General features: G+C 49.2%; 1 protein-coding gene across 1 annotated transcript in view; it reads left to right on the top strand.

Moving 5' to 3' along the window:
* Positions 1-20,074, top strand: part of Tg (thyroglobulin) — a 200,558-nt gene that overhangs the window by 24,766 nt on the left and 155,718 nt on the right. Inside the window, exons 14-21 of the mRNA XM_003467344.4 lie at positions 326-438; positions 2,059-2,161; positions 3,181-3,381; positions 7,079-7,294; positions 8,604-8,758; positions 11,390-11,546; positions 13,002-13,229; positions 18,937-19,086. Coding sequence (XP_003467392.1) covers positions 326-438; positions 2,059-2,161; positions 3,181-3,381; positions 7,079-7,294; positions 8,604-8,758; positions 11,390-11,546; positions 13,002-13,229; positions 18,937-19,086 — 1,323 coding nt within the window. The remainder of the gene's footprint in view (positions 1-325; positions 439-2,058; positions 2,162-3,180; positions 3,382-7,078; positions 7,295-8,603; positions 8,759-11,389; positions 11,547-13,001; positions 13,230-18,936; positions 19,087-20,074) is intronic.

Here is a 20,074-nt window from a genome sequence, read left to right as displayed (position 1 = left end):
CTGCCTGGAGCTCCGTGTGGGTGGGGCAGGCAGGAGGAGAGCTAGAGGGCCTTGGGAGCCCCAGCTCCTGTCCACTGCGCCTGCTGCTGACCTGTAGCTTACTACCACTTTACATCTGGACTGTAGCTTCACCTCTACCTGAAGGGGGACCCTGGGTAATCAATGGCCCACTCCATGTCTCAAAACTGGCATGCCTGACATGCTTCCTTGTCCTGGGGTCTCCTCCACCCCTAGATGTACAACTCTGAAACCCGAGGTTAGCCAGGGTCTCCTCTTTTCCTCACTTTCCCTGGCCTGTCTGTGGAAAGTGCCCTTCTATCCCCAGGCCCCTCGCCTTGTGAGCAGTCTCGAGCCAATGGGCTGCTTTCTGGCTGGAAACAGGCTGGATCCCAAGGAGACCCATCTCCAGAAGGCCTGTTCATCCCCACCTGCCTAGAGGTGAGACTCTGGGGTCCACACGAGGGGGTCAGAGGGACACCAGAGCGCATCCCAGCTGGGGGAAGTGACTTTCCAAGTTTTCAATTCATTCAGCTTAGTAAAAAATCTCTGAGGAAGTCCAGGGAGGGGAAGCTTGTCCTGAGCCTGGGAGAGCCTGGCTGTGTGACTCAGGGTAGCTTACTTGCCTTCTCTGTGCCTCAGTTTTCTTTGTCTTAAATAGGGCTGGGCCACATTTTTGTCCAGTCTAGTGTGCAAAAGTTTTGAGACTTCATAATTTTGAAACTAAATAGCATTCATGAATATTCTTTGAAGTTTCCCTGGTATCTGTGCAGTTGTTGCCATGTTTCCAAAAGTTGCCTTGGCCAAATCATTGTGCTGCTCCCATCTCAGGCCCCTGATCCAAGTGGATGATGTCAACCTGAGTCCCGCCCTGGATGGTTGCAGAAATTCACCATTCAGTGAAGCACAGACACAAAAGCTCACAGAAGAATACTTCGTTCCTGGACCTTAAATATTACTTGCCAAGACAGGAGTCCCTGAACCTTTTCCTTTCCCTACAATACTGACAATGAATACCATGAGTTTCCAGGGATCTATGAAAATCAGAAACGTAGAAGTTCACGAAGCCGTAAAGTGCCTGTGCAAGCCTCATTGTCATTGTCATTGTCATTGGTACTTAGAACATGGTTCCCAATTATGAATAAGTTTGGTAGGGAAATTATCCATATGATTGGACCTTTGTCCTGTCTGATAACCACCCACTGCTGGATTGGAGAACAAGAGTCCTTGTCTCCCTGGTGCTGTGTGAACTGAATAACACATTCAGGGCTGGGGGTAAATAGCACAGTGTGAACCTTGTGGCTGTCCTGTCCCTAAAGGTTGGGTGCTATGTCATTGCTGGCCTGCAGACCGGGAACAGAAGGCTAAAAAGTGTACCAGTGGCAGCCAAGCGCTCAAGGCAGCACCACAGTCAGGCTGTGTGGCGGCAGCTGCTTTTCTCTGCTCACTTGCTGTGCTTGTGACTCTCATATGCATACATGGGAGGAAGGGCTTTCCTGCCACTGAAGTCATTTGTGGGAGGAACATGCTCAGTACCATTCCTGGCATGTTTATTTAGGAAAACTGAGGCCCAGAGAGCTCAAGTGGCATGGGAGGGGTCCCCAGAGTGGCTGATTCTGTTTGCTGTGGAGCCAGTGATGAGGCTTGGTTAGCTGCCTTGTGTGGTATTTTATCCCCAGTGTTTAGGGCCTTCTTCATAGGCTCTTCACCAGAAACTACTTCCGGCCTCGGTGGAACTGGTGCCGGAGAGTGGCTGTGGGGGGGGCTGGGTGAGTTTGGGTCGCAGCCCAGATCTGCCACTCACCAGCTCTAGGATATTGCTCCATTGTGTTACCACTCTGAGTGAGCCTCAGTTTCCCCACACTCAAATGGGGCAACCGTGATCCTGGCCTGTGATGTTTGTATAACCATCAATTCAAATTAGATATGTGGAGGGTTACAGATGGGGTCGCAGCCCCTTCTTGTGGTAACACCTTATTGTTTGGGGAAGCTCTTACAACTTGTGTTGGGCCAAGAGCTGGTCCACAGAAACCTTGCATTGACAGCCTTGACTTTGCTTAGACAGGAGAGTTTGCCAGGATGCAGGTGTCAGGGGCTGGTGCCTGGTGTGTGGACCCTGTATCAGGAGAAGGGATGCAGCCCAGCACAAACGGCAGCACCCAGTGTAAGTACTTTTCCTTCCCTGCTTGCCCACAGCCGCTCTGGTGGACACTGGGACTGGAGTCCCCACCACTAGCTTCCCGGCTGTACCCTGCTGCTTCCACAGCAGTGAAAGGGCAGCTCCTGGCCTCATTCTACCCCAGCTTCTCACCTGGGAAATAGGGTGGACTTCTCCCACCTGCCCTACCTCAGGACAGGGATGTTCTTTTTTTAAAATTTTTATCGGTACCAGGGATCGAACTCACGACTGCCTGCTTGCAAGGCAGGCGCTTATGCCGCTGAGCTAAATCCCCAGCCCCAGGGCAGGGCTGTTCTCTGTGACATAAGTAGAGCAGCCACATCCCACATGGTGCTGCTGAGGTTGACCAGCAGTGTAACTCTACTGCACGGTGCTCCGCCTAGCCCCGGGCTTCTGTCCTAGCTCTGGGTCTGGTATCCTCAATGAAGCCCAAAGCATGTCCCTGGGGGGGGGGCAGTGTGCTGATAGGCCTCTCTGCCTGAGCTTGTTGATGCTCCATTGTCAGGACCGGGCTTGAACTTCTTGCCATGGCTCAGGAGCCCCACCCACAGGCTCCCATCTTCTTTGAGTTCTCTTGCTTCTCCATCACTCATATTTCAGGGTCTTGTAAATGTTCTAGTCAGACACTCTTTTAGCCCTAAGCGTCACTTCCTCTGGCTCTGCAGCACGCACTGTGTCCGTACCACCCCTCCTCCTCCTGGAGGCTTCTTGCGTTCACCAGCAGCTTCTCCAAGAAACCTTCACAGCCCTCTCTCATGAGTCTGTGCTTCCAGTGGCTCATAAGTTGCACAACTGCCACCCTCATCTTACTGACTTACAGTTACTCATTACTTAAATCTTCAAGATTCTGGGAACCCTGGGGCAGGCAGTGGAAATGGAGAGAAGACACGTTTGGGGGCCCTGCCAATGCAGGCAGGCCTAGGGTGGTAGTGGGTGGCAGGGAGGGCCAAGCAGGAGGTAGGAACCCTATGATGGGCCCACATAGCTTGTCTCTGTGTGTCTAGGCCCAGGCCTCTGCAGTGTTCTCAGAAATAGAGTCCTGTCCAGGACAGTCAGCCCAGGATACACCCCAACCTGCGGGACAGAGGATGGAGCCTTTTCACTGGTGCAATGTGACCCAGCCCAGGGCAGTTGCTGGTGTGTCCTGGACAGTGGAGAGGAGGTGCCTGGGACCCACGTGGTGGGCAGCCAGCCTGCCTGTGAGCGTAAGTCCTGACCCTTGGAGGGACGCGGGCCACACATCACTTCCTATAATGTGGGAATGGGACAGTACAGAAAGAGATAGAAACAAGGTCCTGGTGCCTGATTTCCACGATGCTGGGATTGTGTCTACTTCCTGAAAATGCTCACTGACAGGTTGAAGTCAGGAAGAACCTGACCAGGGCATCTCCAGAGCTGGCATCTTAGGAAGCCCTAGTGTTGGCCAGAGACGGCTTAGGTCTTAATCTCCTGGTCTGTCCCAAACCAGGGGAAGGAGGCCTGTCTCCATCTCGAAGACTTTAGTATGGATATCTCTGTCCTATGGGAGGCCTAGTAATGCCGCTGGCTTCTGTGTATAAGAGGATGGGAGGGGCCTTCCAAGGAGGAGCAGGAGCCGGCCTCATGCCGACCCGCCCTGCAGCATGCCCAGGTCTCCATGGCCCGCCAGTGTTCCCTCCCTGTGTGGGCCCAGCTGCAGCTTCGAATCGGTGGCTCTTAGCAGCAGCTGCCTCCAGGCACAATAGTCACTTGCTGAGTGCTTGTGAGTAGAAATGCTTGCTGGGTACTTCTGAAGCAGGGAGAGAGGTGACATATCTGCCTGAAGTCAGCCACGATCAACAGTCCTCTCTATGCTATCGAGGAGCAGCAGCCTGTGCTGTCTGAGACCCATGAAACACAAGGATGAGACCTCTTCCCTGAGTGGGTCCAGCACAGCTCCTTCCGGGTCGGGATGCTCTTTGCGGCCCTGCCTTAGGGGAGCCGCATACGTGCAGCAACGCACCTGTTCAAAGTTGCCTTTCACATCCCTTATCCCATTTCCCTTGCAGTGATGCAGATTAATAAGTAGAGTACGCATATGTCCCCATCCTATGAGTGAAGAAACTAAGGCTCAGAGACATTAATGGACGTTGCCAAGTCACACTGCTAGTGAGTGGATCAACACTGGTTTAACTAGGAGACCTTTCGATGAATTCATGGTATGCTAGCTATAGGAGAGGTCAGAGGGTAGGCTTAAAAATGTCATTCAATGGTCATCTGGCAAAGGACAGGAGACAATGCTGGGAACTGTGCTTTGACTTTTTTGCTTTTATTTGTTATGAGGTTAAAGGCTGAACAGCTAACAGCTACAAGGGCTTAACTGTGGCATTGTTGACTGGGTAAATCCTCCCTAGCTCTTTTGACCCCTGGTACACTAGAGGCACATGAATGGGTGGCCAAGGAGAGCCATGGTCCCTACCCTGTGCAGGCACAGATGGCATGAGTGTCCTGAGAAGAGGTGACAGGAGCAACATCACTGGCCTCTTTAGACCCCACAGCAGTGGAAGTGGGGAGAAGCAAGTGCATTAGCATAGATGAATGAAAGACCTTATGTAGTTTCCCTGAAAGTTCGGTAGGGTCTTAGCCCCCGGTCCTGTAACGAAAGACCAGGAAATATCATGCATTCGAATTTGAGAGAGTGGTGCAGTTCTAGGATCCTACTGTGGAAGCCCAGGTTTGCTGTGAGGATGGCACTGACCAGAGTCCCCACAGCCTGACTCACTGAGGAGTGCAATGGGGAAGTTCAGAGTTGAGTGCAGAAATGCAGGCTTGTATATTAGCTCTGCTATTACCTTGCAGGTGACCTTGGGCTAGTCCCTTTAAGCTCTCTGAACTTTAGCAGTTGTTTTTTAGAGTCATAGGTAGGACTAGTTGAGATGAATTCTATCAAATGCTTAGCACTGGGATTACTAGTACACAAAATATGCATTCTTAGTTGTGCTGGTGTTGTTAACAGCTGGACCAGGACACACACCCTGATTCACCATCCAATGTCATGTCCATGGAAATCACTGCCAACTCTCCTGTAGGTATCATGGTAATCACTGATAGATAGTCTGGAGCCTCAGATCATTATTCAGGGGTCACTTCCTTCAACAAAATTGAGTAAGGTGTCCTGAAACTAATAGGTGGGCTAGGGATGGTAGCAGTGCAAAGATTAGTGTCTTGGGTAATGCTTAGCTGCCCAAGAGCAAAGCCATTCCAGGGAAACCCCAGCACTCACTGGGCCTCTGCTAGAGAAGCCAGAGAACCACAGTCATCGATCTAACAAGCAGCCTGCATTGTTGGGCACTGGAGGTTACCCCTCATTCCCTTCCTGAGACCTCCTTTCTTATAGCCATGTGCATGTACTTCCAGCACACAGCTGGGAGATACGGGGACAAACGATGGGGCTGAAACCCCACATTTACTGCACAGTAGCTCTCTGTCTGTGGGCGAGGTGTCCATGTGTGCACATCCCTCTGGCATTCTTCAAATGGAGCCAGTGAGACCTACCCTCAAGCACTCTAGGGAGAATTAAACAAGTTGATATTAAACTTTTTGACAGTGTCACACATGTAATTTTTAAACAGATACTTCCTCTAGGAGGAAGACATTGGCCTCATCACATTTTGAGGACACTGAGTCATAGAGAAGTTAAGTCAGATTGCTTTATGGTACTTGACTGGTAAATGATGGATCCAGGAGGCCAGAGCTCACAGGATGGCTGACACCCTAATCTGTCACAGACTCTTGATCTCTGGTACACACACACACACAGAGACAGACAGAGAGAGAGAAAGAGAGAGAGAGAGAGAGAGAGAGAGAGAGAGAGAGAGAGAGAGAGAGAGAGACTTGCTAAGAGCCAATTCAATAAGCCCACTGTAAATTATACTGCAAAACCTTGGTCAGAGACCCTTGTTTTTATTATGAAGAAGCCCAAGTCACCCCTGAGAGATCAGAATAGGTCAGCTCTCTTTCATCTTGGAGCTCCCACCATTCCCAAGTACCTTGGTGTCAAAGGTAGAGTGTAGATTTAAGGCTATTCATATTCTGGCATCAGTGCTGTGCCTGAGAGTGGAAATTAACTGAATCACCAATCAGATGTGATATTGTGAGTGTGTATGCTTGTTGACTAATTTATCCCTTTATTTAATACTTGTTCATTGAGCTGTTGGTTAGTGCAAGGCCTATGCTTGGTGACAGAGGGAAGGTACCTTCAACTGCATGAAAAGTTCAGCTTGTAGATGACTAGAATCTGGGTGACCAAGCAGAAGGAGGTCCACACTGGGTTCTGGGGGTTCAGGGAAGGGTATCTAAGTGTGCTTGGGAGAGGCACAGAGGCTGAGGTATTGAGGTAATATTCAAAGGTCAAAAATGCACCTTCCAGGCCATGAGCAGATGGAGGGAGAGGCATGGTGTATGAAAGGGAAGCAGATGCATTCAGAGTCAGAAGGTTCGGTGGGGGGGAGTACAGTGGGCAGACAAACATGGGCAACAGGTGTATGGAGATTTGGAGCCACATCCAGCTTCATCAGACAAGGTAGGGCAGGAGCAGATGCTGGCATCATGGCTGAATCTAGGCCTGGATGTTTGGGCTCCGAGGCAGAGGAGGCTGGTGGGTGATTCTCACTGGACTGAGAGTGGAAAGAAGGTGAGAACACCTGAGCCAAGCCAAAGTTACAAGGGTCACGCATGCTCAAGATTCTGTCACAATCCAGAGATGTGGGTTCTTCTAGGAGGAAGGCAGAGAGTGAGGGGAACCAGACCAGCTGGGCCCTGAGAACCCAGCATAGCTGGGGATAGAGAAGAGGAGGCCCAGGGAGTGAGTGAGGGGAAGTGTAGGGTAAACAGCTCAGCCCTGGACGCTGGTAGGTGCCCACACCCTCTTCTCTCTCCCGTTAGGCCCTCAGTGTCCACTTCCCTTCTTGAGCCTGTCGGATATGCCTGGTGGAGTGATCCTCTGCAAGAGAGCCTCAGGCCTGGGAGAGGCCACCGTCCAGCAGTGCCAGCTGTTTTGTCGCCAGGGTTACCGAAGTGCATTCCCATCGGGGTTGCTGGTGTGCAATCTGGAGAGCAAACGCTGGGTGTCGCAACCACCTCAGCCCCTGGCCTGCCAGCGTGAGTGGCCCTGGGGACCTATGTCCTGCACCCTGCTCCTCTTGGGGTCAGAGCTGAGGATGGGAGGGTGGAGACTCGTCACTTTGTTCCCCTATCCAAATGTAGCCTTTCATGATGAGCTGAGTGGCACCAAGGGCAGGAGTGGGGGCTGTGGAGTTCTTTCTTCTAAAAGGAGCAGATGCACTACACAGACCCCGTGGTGAAGCTCTGTTTGTGGCTTCTCTGGGGCCATGTGTGCCTTGGAAGAATTTCTGTCCTTCCAGCTTACTAGAGATGCCTTGGATTAAGGCAAATGTTCAGCAGGTGGATTACCCAGCAGCAGTTCAGTAGGCACAGTATCAATGTGCTTCAGGCTGCGTGTCAGCCTCTGAGAGGAATCCAGCCCAGCAGCCTAACCTCAAGGTCCATCTGGACCTCCAGGACACATACTTGGCAGGCAGCGGCACCAGGCCTGGCTCCAGGAATATCTGTGCCTGTTTAAATAGAGCTCTTTCTGCTGTTGACTGAACCTGCTTGACACATGTGGAAAAGCATGCACACGGCTGGGACAGCGTGGTGCTCTGAGGGCACCTGCCTGGCAAAGCTAGGACAGTCACCTGAAGCTGAATGAGCGAGGTAGACAGCAGGGATCTCACACTTGGCCCACCCAGTGCAGCAGAAAGGCAGCTGGGAGAGAAAGCCACATCCTGGGACTGAGCATCATAAGGCTCTGGGTAGCTGCCCAATACCAAAGACAGTATTTGCTATAAAGCAATCTGGGCTGTAGAGGAGCTTCATTAAGAAAAGTTTAAAATCTGACTTAATTCGACAGTGACCTGTTCCTTTGATTAGCCCCGTGTCTTAATGCTGAAGCTGAAATACAGACCATGCTCATCACCACTGACTCTAGAGCAAGGAACCTTGGGGAGGAAATTATGGGTCTCTGGTTCCCTAACGTTGAGCGCAGAGCTGCTGTGTGGTTTTGCAGTCTGTATACTGAACTACCTCAGAGAATGTCTACTTTTAAATCTCTGAATCATAGTGTGGCCTCATTTGCATGCAAAATAACATGGCAAATATTGCAGGAAGGATGTCTGGATTCCCTTGGCTTTGAGGCTGAGGCAGGCCTACACTTGCTGTGGGTGCTAAATAATTCTGAGGCAGTAAGTTATGTCAGGAAGTTACTGGACTCCAAGGGTAGCAGTATGAAACAGCAGTGCTTGTGTGTCGTAAGCTCAGAGAGGAAGGGTTATTTCTGTAGAGGAAAAAAATGCAAAAGAACCTCATGGCTCTGCCATCTCTGGCCACTGACCGCCAGTCTCACCTGCAGGGCCTCAGCTGTGGCAGACGGTGCAGACTGGAGCACACTTCCAGATCCTGCTCCCACCAGGCAAGAGGTGCAGTGCTGACTACTCGGGACTGCTGCAGGCATTCCGGGTCTTCATACTGGATGAACTGATGGCCCGTGGCTTCTGTCATGTCCAGGTGTGTTCTGTGCCTTTCCACAGGAGGGCCTGGGCTGAGCACAGGCTGATGTCAGAGAACCTGCTGCACAAAGGAACCTGGGATCTGAGCCAATGGGTACCCAAGCCCAGGCCTGGAGAGACATTTAGCTAAAGAGAGCTGTGTTGTGGCTGAGGTAGGAGCCACGCTTACCCGCTGTGGGCTTCTTCCCACATGAAGCTGCACACTGAGAACTTGCCATGTGGCAGGACTCATGCATCCCTTGCTATAGACTATTCAAAGCAGTCCTCCTATTATTGCCACTTTTTGCATGAGGAAAACAAAGACCAGGTGCCAAGAGCTTTCTCCCTATCCTTGTCAGGGCGTTCTCTAAAACCTTCAGAAGCTAAGATTTCTGATACTTTAGTGAGTCTCTCTGGACTCCATCCCTATCCAAATTCACTCATTCGTTTTTCTAAGTTAAATATCTGAATGCCTGTTACAGGGAAGTTATGGTTTTATGTCTGAGAGCTATCACAGATAAGCTTATCTAGACCCCACTTAAACTGGCAAGGATAAATTTTAATTCTTAACATAAAATTGCAATGGAGAATAAGCATGAACCAAGCTCAACACTCAGTGGTCTAGAGGTAGCTAGCATTTCAAAGGGAGAATAAGAAGGTAGGGAGAGGTTCATGGGCATGCAATAGAGTCAGGAAAGACAGGAGTTACAAAGAACAGAAGACAGAATTCATCCGTGTGAACAGTGTCTGGAGTTTCCAGCCAGCACTTATCAAACTTAGGCTCCCACCACACATACAGGCTGGGGCTTGGATTCAGTTTTCCAGGCAGGTGCTTGAAGAGGAATAGCATCACCCTGCAGGTGCAGCCCTGAGCTGGTGAGAACACGCTGTCATTGGTTCTTGGAAGGCAAAGGCTGAGGTCCAGAAGGAGGGTTCAGAGAGTCTGGGTGAGTGACTGGGCCAACAGAACATCTGCCAGATGCACAGTGGTGACATCAGGTCTTTGCTCACTCATGGGGACTCAGAATAGGGGGATGTGACACTGAACAAATGCACATCGGTGAGAGAAACTGAGAAGGGAGATAAAACAGGGCAGCCATGGGAGGGAAGGTGGAGGCAGGAGTGGTCTTGAAGAGAATGATTAGGGAAGGTCTCTCTGGGAGGAGCCATTGAGGGTATCTGAGCACAGAGAGGACAGGACCCTTGCAGACAAAGTAGGAAGGACAGAGCTGCTAGGATGGGAACAGGCTCTGTGACCCATAATACCAGGGGACCCTGCATGAGTGGAAACCGGAGAGAGGAAATGGGTCAGGGGGGGTGCACACTGTTCAGGCCCATGTCCACCATGGTTAGGACAGTGGACCTGTTCTGCACTTGTTCTGAGGCTAACATAGTGACACAGTATAGTGCCTGACCTAGTGTCTGAGTGACATAGTACAGTGCCTGATCTAGTGTCTGCTGTGTGCAGAGTGGACTTTGGCAGGGCAAGAAAGGAACGGAGAATCTTACAGTCATGTAGCATAGGAGGGGATGGCGTGGACAATGGTGGCAGTGCAGAATATGAGAAAAAGAAGAATTTGTGACAGTGGCAAGAGCTCTGGGCAGTGGGTGTCACATAATGTGGTCTGGGGAGAGAGGAGCATGAGGATGACAGGTTGGGGCCCCAGCGTTGGGGTGGAGATGAGTGCTGCCATTTAATGACAGAACAACATTAAAATGCACATAGCAAGGAGCAAAATGGTCCCCAGAGTCCTGGGGACCTGAGAGTTGAAAACAGGGCGAAAGATAAATATGGGGGCCCAGTGATGGGGTCCATGGACCTGGCATCAAGGTGCGACCAGGAGGCAGGCAGTTTCAAAGGCAAAGCGGATCTTCTTTGGAAGTAGGACACAGTGCACAAGCTCCCAGGCAGGCAGATCTGAGTTCCAGCCTTGACACCAGTCCTCCTGCCAGCATGAGCTGGAATTTTCCCAAGCTCGCTAAGCTGAGCCAGGCCTCATGCCATGGTGAGGACATAGGATGGGAACACCTGCCATGGAGAGCCAGGCTAAGTGAGAGAATACACACATCCCAGCTTGGCTCTTCACACTCTGCTGAGGGGTTGGCGGGTTCTGCAGTGAGCTGTGTTTGCACCCTAATCCCACCGTTTGCTGGCCATGGTATCTGAGCCAATTCCTTAGCCACTCTGAGGAAAATCCCTAAGTATACATGGAATAATGATTGTTTCAGCTCCATAGATTTGTTTCTGAGATTAAACTAGCTCATGTGCTTAAAGTACTTCACCCGGGCCTCACTAGAGTGTGTCCGGATATCGTGCCATATTGCCTTGTAAGAGTGCTAAGTCATGCATTCTTACAAGGACGTGCTGCGTCACACACTCTTACATGCACTCAGCATTCTTGTTATGTGTGAAGACCCACCTCTTCTCACCTTCATGGGGAATGGGCAGGCTTCTGATGCAGAGTTTGACTTTTCCCTCACTTATGCCTCTGTGCACTGTGTGGCCAGGGTGGCTATTTAGTGTCTCTGAGCCTGTTACTTCAGGAACACCCAAAGCAGAGCGATGGAGAACTACAAAAAGTAGCAGGAGCCTGTCCTGGCCCCTGCCACTTCCTCTGCATCTCTGAAATGACCGCATCACTGTATGCAGGTGCCAACCGCTGGGACTCTGGTTTCCCATCCTGTCTGTGACAACTCCTCGGTCCAAGTGGGGTGTCTGACTGCGGAGCATCTAGAAGTGAATGTCACATGGAAGTCCCAGCTCAAGGACATTCCAGCAGCCTCTCTTCCCGATGTGCACGACATTGGTAGGCTTTTCTACACTGTTGCTTGAAGAAGCCACATAGCGTGTCCCAACTTTGGTTTTCTCATCTCTAAGCACAGCTGGCAAAGCCACAATGCCTTCCTATGATCACATAGAGAAGAGTGATGGACTGATCTGGGAGAAATTAAATATAAAAATAGAGGGAAAGCATACAGTTCTGTTCTAGAACTTACTAGAGTTGAACAACAGTACTAAGGGGAGGCTCGATGGACCTTGGTGAGACCCCCTACTGCTTTGACCTCTTGACACAGAGGATACACACAGCAGGAAGAAGTAGATAGAGTGGGAGGGTCCTCACTAGTTCATAATTTATACCCTGTCACTTGCAGCGATAAACATCTCAGTTACTATTTAAAACAGGAAAGCCATGATCTGGATGAATTGAGATTTCAAAGACCTAAGAAGGAGGAGTAGGGGCTGGGTTTTGTGACAGTCCCTGTGAGCAGGTGTCCTGCTTAGGTTGAAGTTTTTGGTAGGGGAGGGCATAATCCACCTTAGTTCTAAATGGATACTCTCTTCTTTCACCCAGTAACCAAATTCCCAGTCACACCATATGGAGATTGTCTTCTGCTCTGTGAGGCGAATTTGAAAAACACTGACAGGGTATGAGGAAGGAGGCAGGCCCTGACACTCTCCTGTCCACCCCCACCTCCCTGTCCTCCTGGCAGTAACCTTCTGTGGGAAAAGTATCCCCCTGACAGCATCATGAAGTAGAGATCCCTTCCTCCATCCTGTAGAGAGGCTGGGAAATGTGGGTACATTTGAAATCCACAAACTGGGATGCTTATCCTGGCTTTGGTGCACAGGCGGTGATGATCGTGGCTTCAGGCTGCAGCCTGACTGTCCAGCAGCCCACTGTAGTGTGAATGCTTTCTGAGCGGGCATTCACTCACTCTACACAGCACTTGTCTCTCTCTTCTTGGGAAGCTGCAGGTTCGTAGCTGGAGGTCTTCTCTATGTTTAGCTGAGCACAGAGTTAGAAGGCTGCTCTCCCTCTGGAAGGTCTTGCTTCTTCTATGTGTGGCCCCTTCACGACTGTGCTCTTAGAGAACCCTCAGCAACTACAAGAGCGGGTACCTGGGCCTATTCTCATATGTGAAAACTGAGACTTAGACACAGTGGCTTGCTGAAGGTTGAAGTGGCCGAGTGTTTGGATCAGTTACGAGGTGTGGTCCTGCACCAAGATGGCCCCATTGGTGCCACAGGAATGGCGGTAGCCAGAAACCTGGGCAGGAGCGCTGCTCCTGCTTCTGATCCCTGTGTGAAAGCGAGTCAGTCAAACCCCTTCTCTGGACTGACCAATCACTGTCATGCAGGTGCAGACCACTGGGACCCTAGTTTTCCACTTTAAAATGAAACAGCAGGTGATGCCTCTGTCTTCTTTTGGCTAGGATGCAGAAGACAGTGAGGTGATTTGTGCCCCATCCTTGTCTTACAGAAAGGGCCTTGGTGGGAAAGGATCTCCTTGGACACTTCACAGCTCTGGTCCAAAGTGGCACATTCCAGCTTCACCTGGATTCTAAGACGTTCCTGGCAGACACCTCCATCCGCTTCCTTCAAGGGGACAGCAGCTTTGGTGCCTCTCCCAGAACGTGGTTTGGATGCATGGAAGCATTCTACCAAGTCTTAGCTACCAGCGAGGCCAGCAGAGACCCTCTGGGATGTGGTAGGTGGCTTCCTGTTCCTGAATGCTGTTATGAATCCTCAGTGGGAAAGGCCACTGAGCTCTCTAGAGTGGTTACTCTGGAAACACAGAGTGGAGGATCACTTGTTTATTAGTAAAGGGAAATTTTTCAGTCATCTACTTTGCATGAACTTGCAAACATCATCCATAGGAGGTAAGGAAGGAGGAAGAAGCCAGTGTTGGAAGTTACTTTTTCTGTTCATTCTTGAGCAGCCTGGAACCCCCGTGTGAGGAAGGCAAATGTCTACCCTGTGTTCTGGGCGTACATCTTTTGAGATGGTTGTAGTAATATGTCATCTACCAAAATTCCACATTATCACTTTTTAGCCCAGGAAAGTGGTTTGGGGAAGGAGGTTCTTGAGCAGCCTGGAACCCCCGTGTGAGGAAGGCAAATGTCTACCCTGTGTTCTGGGCGTACATCTTTTGAGATGGTTGTAGTAATATGTCACCTACCAAAATTCCACATTATCACTTTTTAGCCCAGGAAAGTGGTTTGGGGAAGGAGGTTTGTTTGAGCTGCTCTTGCTCTTTGTCATGAGTGCCTTTGGAGGTCATTTTCATGAGCAGGCAGCTATACATTCTTTGATGAAAGACGAATTAATTTCTGATCACTACCACAACAAAGGAGCACTTAATCATCTTTCAGTTCTGTGAGTTGAATTCTGATTTGAATTTCATGAAGTCAAATCAAAATGTGTGCAGGACTGCCTTCCTCCCAGAATCCCTGAGGGAGTCTCTCTCCTGTTTGGCATGGTTTCTGGGAGTTGGCTGCATTCCTTGAGGGTGGCTTCTTCCCTTTGTGGTCGAAGTCAGCAGTATTTGAGCTCTCTGCCCCTGCTCCCTAATCACACCTCTGTCTCAGTTAGGAGCCCTTTAATTACATATAGCTGGGTGATCCAGGACACTCCTCTAGTAGAAGGTCAACCCACAGCTTTAATTCTCCCTTGCCACATAGTCTGGCATAGTTACAGGTTCTAGGAATTGACCTATGAAAGTCTTTGCAGGCCACTTCTATCACCAAAGCTTCAGGTGTCAGGAGGGGGAGCTGTCCTCTCACATAGTGAGATAGAGAGACGTTTGTATTGAGTGGAAGAAGGGTGTTCTTAGTTATTTGCAATAAATACCTTTTCTTTTTCTGAAATCCAGATAGAGTTTTGAATTCCACATAGGATTTGAGATGCAGCTAAATCTAAGCAGAACAGAAATGCAGCAACAAAGACAAGAAGCACAGCCACTTCCCACTGATATTTCCAGAGAATTTTATAGCTGGCAATGTGACTGCAAATATTTAACTCTCTCAGTGGCCCTTGGTGACTGTTGTTTCCTCATAAGACAAGATTGTGCATTTAGTGCCCTGAACATGCAATTCAAGGCGAGATTCATGGGGTGTAACCAGTCCATGGCCCAGTAACCCCATGCCTCTGGGACAGCCCATGCTTTGTCTTTCTATCTTGCCAGAGCTGCCCAAACTGTGAGTGCCAGAAGTGGAAACAGGAGAAAAGGTGCTGCCTACTAGAGTGGGTGACATGGGGTCTCAGAGAGGGACAGTCACACAGGGACATCTGCCACCATGTTCTCATCCTTCATCCCACTGCCAAGCACTATGGCACTGTGGGGTATGCATGCATATATGTATGGGTACATGCAAAATAAAGGGGCTGGCCAGAAAATCTCACAGCATGGTCCCTTCCAGGGAGCTAGATTCATCATGATGATTCATTTCTGTCAGCTTAGAAATAGGTGAAGTATTCCTTAGCTAGGCTGGTTTTGCTTGAGAGGGACCCCGTGTGTGACCACAGTGTGTCTAAGTGGTGAGGACAGCAGTGAATTCCCCTGGGAGCCACAGTTTGTTGCCTGAGGAAGGGTTCAAGGACAGGTGTTGCCCAGGCTGTACCTTCTCTAGGATAGCAGTCAAAACCTTTTGCTGTAAAAGGCCAGGAAGCAAATACATTACAGGCTCTATGGGTCAGCCAGTCTGTTTTAATGACTCTACTCAGTCATTGGAGGGAGTTTATTGGAAAGTCACTGGGTCCCAATAAACCTTAACTTACCAAAACAGCAGGTGGTCTGCCTTTGGCCTGCATGCTGTCCTGGAACAGTTTTGGTTCATGGTGCACCCACAAAGGCTTCTTAACTCCCACAGTCTTTTATTGCCTCACAGACTGCCCATCACATGCCTCTGTCCCACTCCTGTTCTCTAAACCCACAGAAATGCCCAGAATGAAATTGACAAGTCAGTGTGGGAAGCCTTGGGTTTTCTTCACGAGCAGTTGTCATAGCCAGGTTCTTTCGTTGGTTTCTGTTTTCTGTCTTACTAGCATCTCTGTCCAGAGAACCGGGTGTTATGAGTCCCACATTATGGATGAAGAAACCAGGGTGTATAGCTTTGTGCACTGTTAGGAAGGCGCCTTGTGAAGTTAAGTGGGCCTGGACCGGAGTCCTGGACCCCACACTGTCTCACTGTAGGATCCAAGTAACATTACTTAGCCTCCCTGGGTGTAATCTGAAAAATAGGGGTAATTTACTTATTTCATGGGACTGGTTTGGAAACCATGAAACACTCAGTGCAAAGTCCATCTTAGACATAACTGGTTCTCAAAACATGGCTGCACTGTTCCTTGCTGTTTGAAGATTTACCCTCTGCTGTGTTTCCAGATTCTTCCTTCCATCCTGTGTGTTGCACACCTCCCTTCTCAGCAAGGGAATCCTTGTGGAATCATAGCATCTGCTTTTTCCATCTCTGTTGTCTCTTTTCCTTCTAAAATACATCTGGAACCCAGCTGTGAGGTAACAAGGCAGAGCTTTGTCCCACGGAAATGAAGCAGGGTTTCTGTGTGTCGTCTCAGAAAATTAATCTAGAGGACCCCCTTGCACAGCACTGACTTGGGGCCATGGGAAGTCTGACTCACTGAGACTTGAGCAAAGAACTGACATCACTGCAGAGTGGAGGCCTTGCTTCCTGTCCTGCTGCATCAGGGATCTCCTCCCTCCTCCTGCAGCCAGCCCCTGGCTTCCTCTGGAATTACCTGCTGGCTGTCTTCGTGGTGGATTGGCTCATGAAAGAGGATCACAAGGCAACTGTCTAGACTGCCCATTTTCCATTTTGGATGACATTAAGTGTCTCTTATTCACTATATATTTGTGTAATAGGTCTACTTCCCTGTGGATATGTTTCTACAGTAATATGTTATGGGCCCCTCCCCTCCTTCTGTCTTTCCCCTGCCTTTTTTCTATCCATCCATCTACTTTAAAAATATAATTACATACCAGACCTATTTTCCCCAATTCTAGTGAGAGATGTAGTTGAAAGTAGGATCTCGTGGCTGTGGTAGATGCTGGATTATTCATCCTCTGCCTCATTCTGACTTACAGAAGAGTGTCCTTTGGGTGGAAAATAGGAAAGGACAGTTGATGTCAGGGACAGAGAGGAACAGTAGAAGAAAACGGCACATGGTTCCTTGAACAGAAAGGAGGCATAGGATTTCTTCACCTGATGGCAAAAGATAGTTCACACGGGTGTGATGCTTTGTGTCTGTAATCCTAGCATTCTGGAAGACTGAAGCCAGAGGATCTCGAGTTTAAGCGTAGTTGGGGTAATTGGTGACTTTGTGATACTCTGTCTCAAAATGAATGAATGAATGAGTGAAAGAATAAATAAATAAGAAGGGCTGGGAAGTTCAGTCTCCAATACCACACACATACAAGGGTAGTTCCCAGCTCTTTTTCAGCTCCTCCCCTGCTCCTTAGAGTTTGAAAGCTGAAACACTCACACTAACCAATGATTTGAAAGGGCACTTACTTAAAAAGAGTCACAGCTCTAAAGCTCTAGAGATGATTATCAATAAGCTGACTCAAAGAAGTAACAAAACTCCACTCTGAGGGAAGGTATTCTTGGCTAGGGCAGACTGGAAAACACCATTTGGTTTCCAAGCCATGGCTTCAGTTTCTGATTTACTCAGCAATGCCAAGTAGAGACCTGGACCAGTGATGGCAGCTGCTGCATGGACACTGGATTCCTTCCAGCCTGCCCCTCCCCTCCTCCTCTTTGCTCAGAACAGAATTTTGATTTTGAGGTAAATAAATGGGTTCAGCTCTCACTTCTTATCACCTCATTGTCTGGTCATCCTTGACTTTTCATCTCTGTTTTCTCTAGTTTAGGACAGGAATAATCCCTTTCTCATAGGATTGTGAAGGTTAGGGTTAAAACATCTGGCCCTATGCTTGACGAATTACATAATTTTACCTTCCCATTGCCCTTTCCAGAAAAGCACACTAGTAAATCTTTGCATGCGTGTCATGATGCTGGGCCTCCTCACTCAGGGTGAAAGGAATGCCAGGCATAGAAGGCCCTGAGAGCAGGTGAGATTTCAGCTCCTGATTTCACTGGGTACAGCTCATTTCTGGGAGCTGTTTGACAAACTTCGGGAACACAACACTAAACTGGGAAAGAAAACAGAGAGAGCCTCATTCTTCTGCCCTTATTGGAGGATCAAAATCAGTGGGGCTGATTCTTGCCTCCGAGTGAAGCACCTTTTATCCCAATGTGGAACTCCCGGGAGATAAACTCCCTCGTTAGGTTTCTTTTTATCCAACTTGTGTTGTATTAGTGAAGAGAAAGGAGCAGGGACTGAGAGTGTTAGAACCCAAGGAAGAGAAAGATTAGCAGTGCAACAAGCGAAGGTCTAAGATTAGTGAGACATCCAGGAGTCGTGATATTCGGAGGCTTCAGTCTTGGGGACAGGCACACTACTTCTGAGTCAGTCTGAAACCCAGCAGCCCTGACAGAAGCACCTCTCTTAATCATACCCTGGTGTCCCATCCACCTCATTCTTGTCCCAGGTATGAACAACACTATTAATGACTGACAGGAAGAGGATGCTCACATCAAATGAGGTGATAATGAATTGTTGGAATTGCCCAAGGTCACCCAGTTTGGCTGGAGGGGGTGATACTGAGGTTGACTACAAACAAAATATTTCCTCCAGTGTAAAAATAATTGTCATTTGTTGAGTGCACATGTGAGTCTCGCATCATGGGAGATACTGGATGTTCATTATCACTAGTCAGATGCCATAATTGCTCCCCATTTCCCACAGGACAAAGTGGAGGTGTAGAAAATCCTACAGTGTGTCTGGTGTGGTTGGCACTGGGACTTTATCTGAGCTCTTTGCAGCCCTGCTGCACTCCACCAGGCCTTAGTTTTGGGACACATTCCTATGGTGACCCACAGATAGTTCCCCCTATGTCAAGTTGTACCCCATCTCCATCTCCTGCCATTTGCAAACTGAGCTCTGGTTCTGTAGCTGGCACTGTCTGACCCTTTCCTTCCTATCCCTGAGTGATCTGAACTCAATCCTTCTTGTTCCCTCTGGCTGGAATTTTACTCTCCTGGGACATTTTCTGAGCTCCTCCTTATCATTCAAGTCTAAGTGCCATCTCTCAGAGGGTCACTCTGCACGTACACATTCTTTTCCCTTATCCATGTCTGCCTCTTATCTCCCACCAGCACGTCGGCACCTGGAAAAGGCTGCTGCACAGCTGCACCCTGGGTTTTTAGAGCCTGAGACGCACTAAGTGACCAAGGGAACTTTATGAGCTCAATGAGCTCTCAACTCAATTTCACCTGTGTGTTTCAGAATTGTACAAGAAGGCCTTGTTCTCTGACTGGCATCTCCGTGTCTCTTTCTAGTTATGTGTCCTGAAGGAAGCTATTCTCTGGATGGGCAGTGTGTTCCCTGTCCTGTTGGGTTCTACCAAGAAGAGGCAGGCAGTGTGGCCTGTGTCCCGTGTCCTGCAGGCAGAACAACCGCCGCCATTGGAGCTTTCAGCCAGAGGCACTGTAAGTCCCACAGGGATAGTGTGAAGGGTAAACCTGTGCATCAGGTGACAGTGGGGGAACTATGCAACCTTGCACTGCAAATGTTTGGGGATTTTTTTGTGTGTGGGACCATCCTGACCATCATGGGATGCTAGTGGTATCACCAGCCAACATTCACTAAATGCCAGCAATACCCTTTCCCCACAATTTCTGACAACCAAACATAACTCTGTGTATTGCCAAGTGTCTCTTGGGTAAAGGTGAGGACAGTCTTGCTTACTGTGTAATAGTCAAAGGGGCCACCCGCTCTGAATATCGCCAGGCTCCAGGCCAGGGATGACACCTATGCTGGCTCACTCAATCCTCCGAACATCTCTTCCAGGTGAATAATTTTAGCCTAACTTTTATAGATACAAAATCTAAGGTTCAGAGAAGTGAAGTAACTTAGCCAAAGCCACGTAGCTAATTGATGTTTCATCTTGATTTTGCCTCATTCCAAAACTTCTGATTTTTGTAAGTCAAGCTTATCAGATCAAGAAGCGAAAGGTATTTCCTGCCCATGTGAGTACTTGTCACTGCCATGTTGCCCATATTCCTGTTCTGCTGCTACTTTTGCCAAGACCATATGCACCTGTGGCCTTCCTACCTGTGTTGATTTCGCTTGGCCCATGCACCCATCACCTGATGTGGCGTAGCTTTTCCTAGCCAAGACACATGACTTCTCTTGTGATACGCTTTTCATGTTAGCCTCAAATTATGTCAGTGTGAGGCAAACCATCTTTACTTGTGATATGATTTCCAGAAATTTGAAAGCGAGCATTTAAAAGAGCTAAAGTCACTGTCTTTGCCTTTGTCAGAAGAGAAACACAGGAAAGTAATTCCAAGAAGGTCAAAGTGGGAGGAACTGTGTGGGTGATGGCCTGCCTCCCCTCCAGATGGAAGCTTCCCCAGGACACAATGCCCTGCTTGTCTGAGTGCCGCCTTTCCCTGTACCCACTCTCTGCAGAGC

Source organism: Cavia porcellus, unplaced genomic scaffold, assembly GCF_034190915.1.
Source record: "Cavia porcellus strain 051 isolate PalLab524CR breed Dunkin Hartley unplaced genomic scaffold, mCavPor4.1 scaffold_19, whole genome shotgun sequence".
Classification (NCBI taxonomy): Eukaryota; Metazoa; Chordata; class Mammalia; order Rodentia; family Caviidae; genus Cavia; species Cavia porcellus.
The sequence above is the reverse complement of the archived record's forward strand: the minus strand, read 5'-3'. Positions and strand labels throughout refer to the sequence as shown.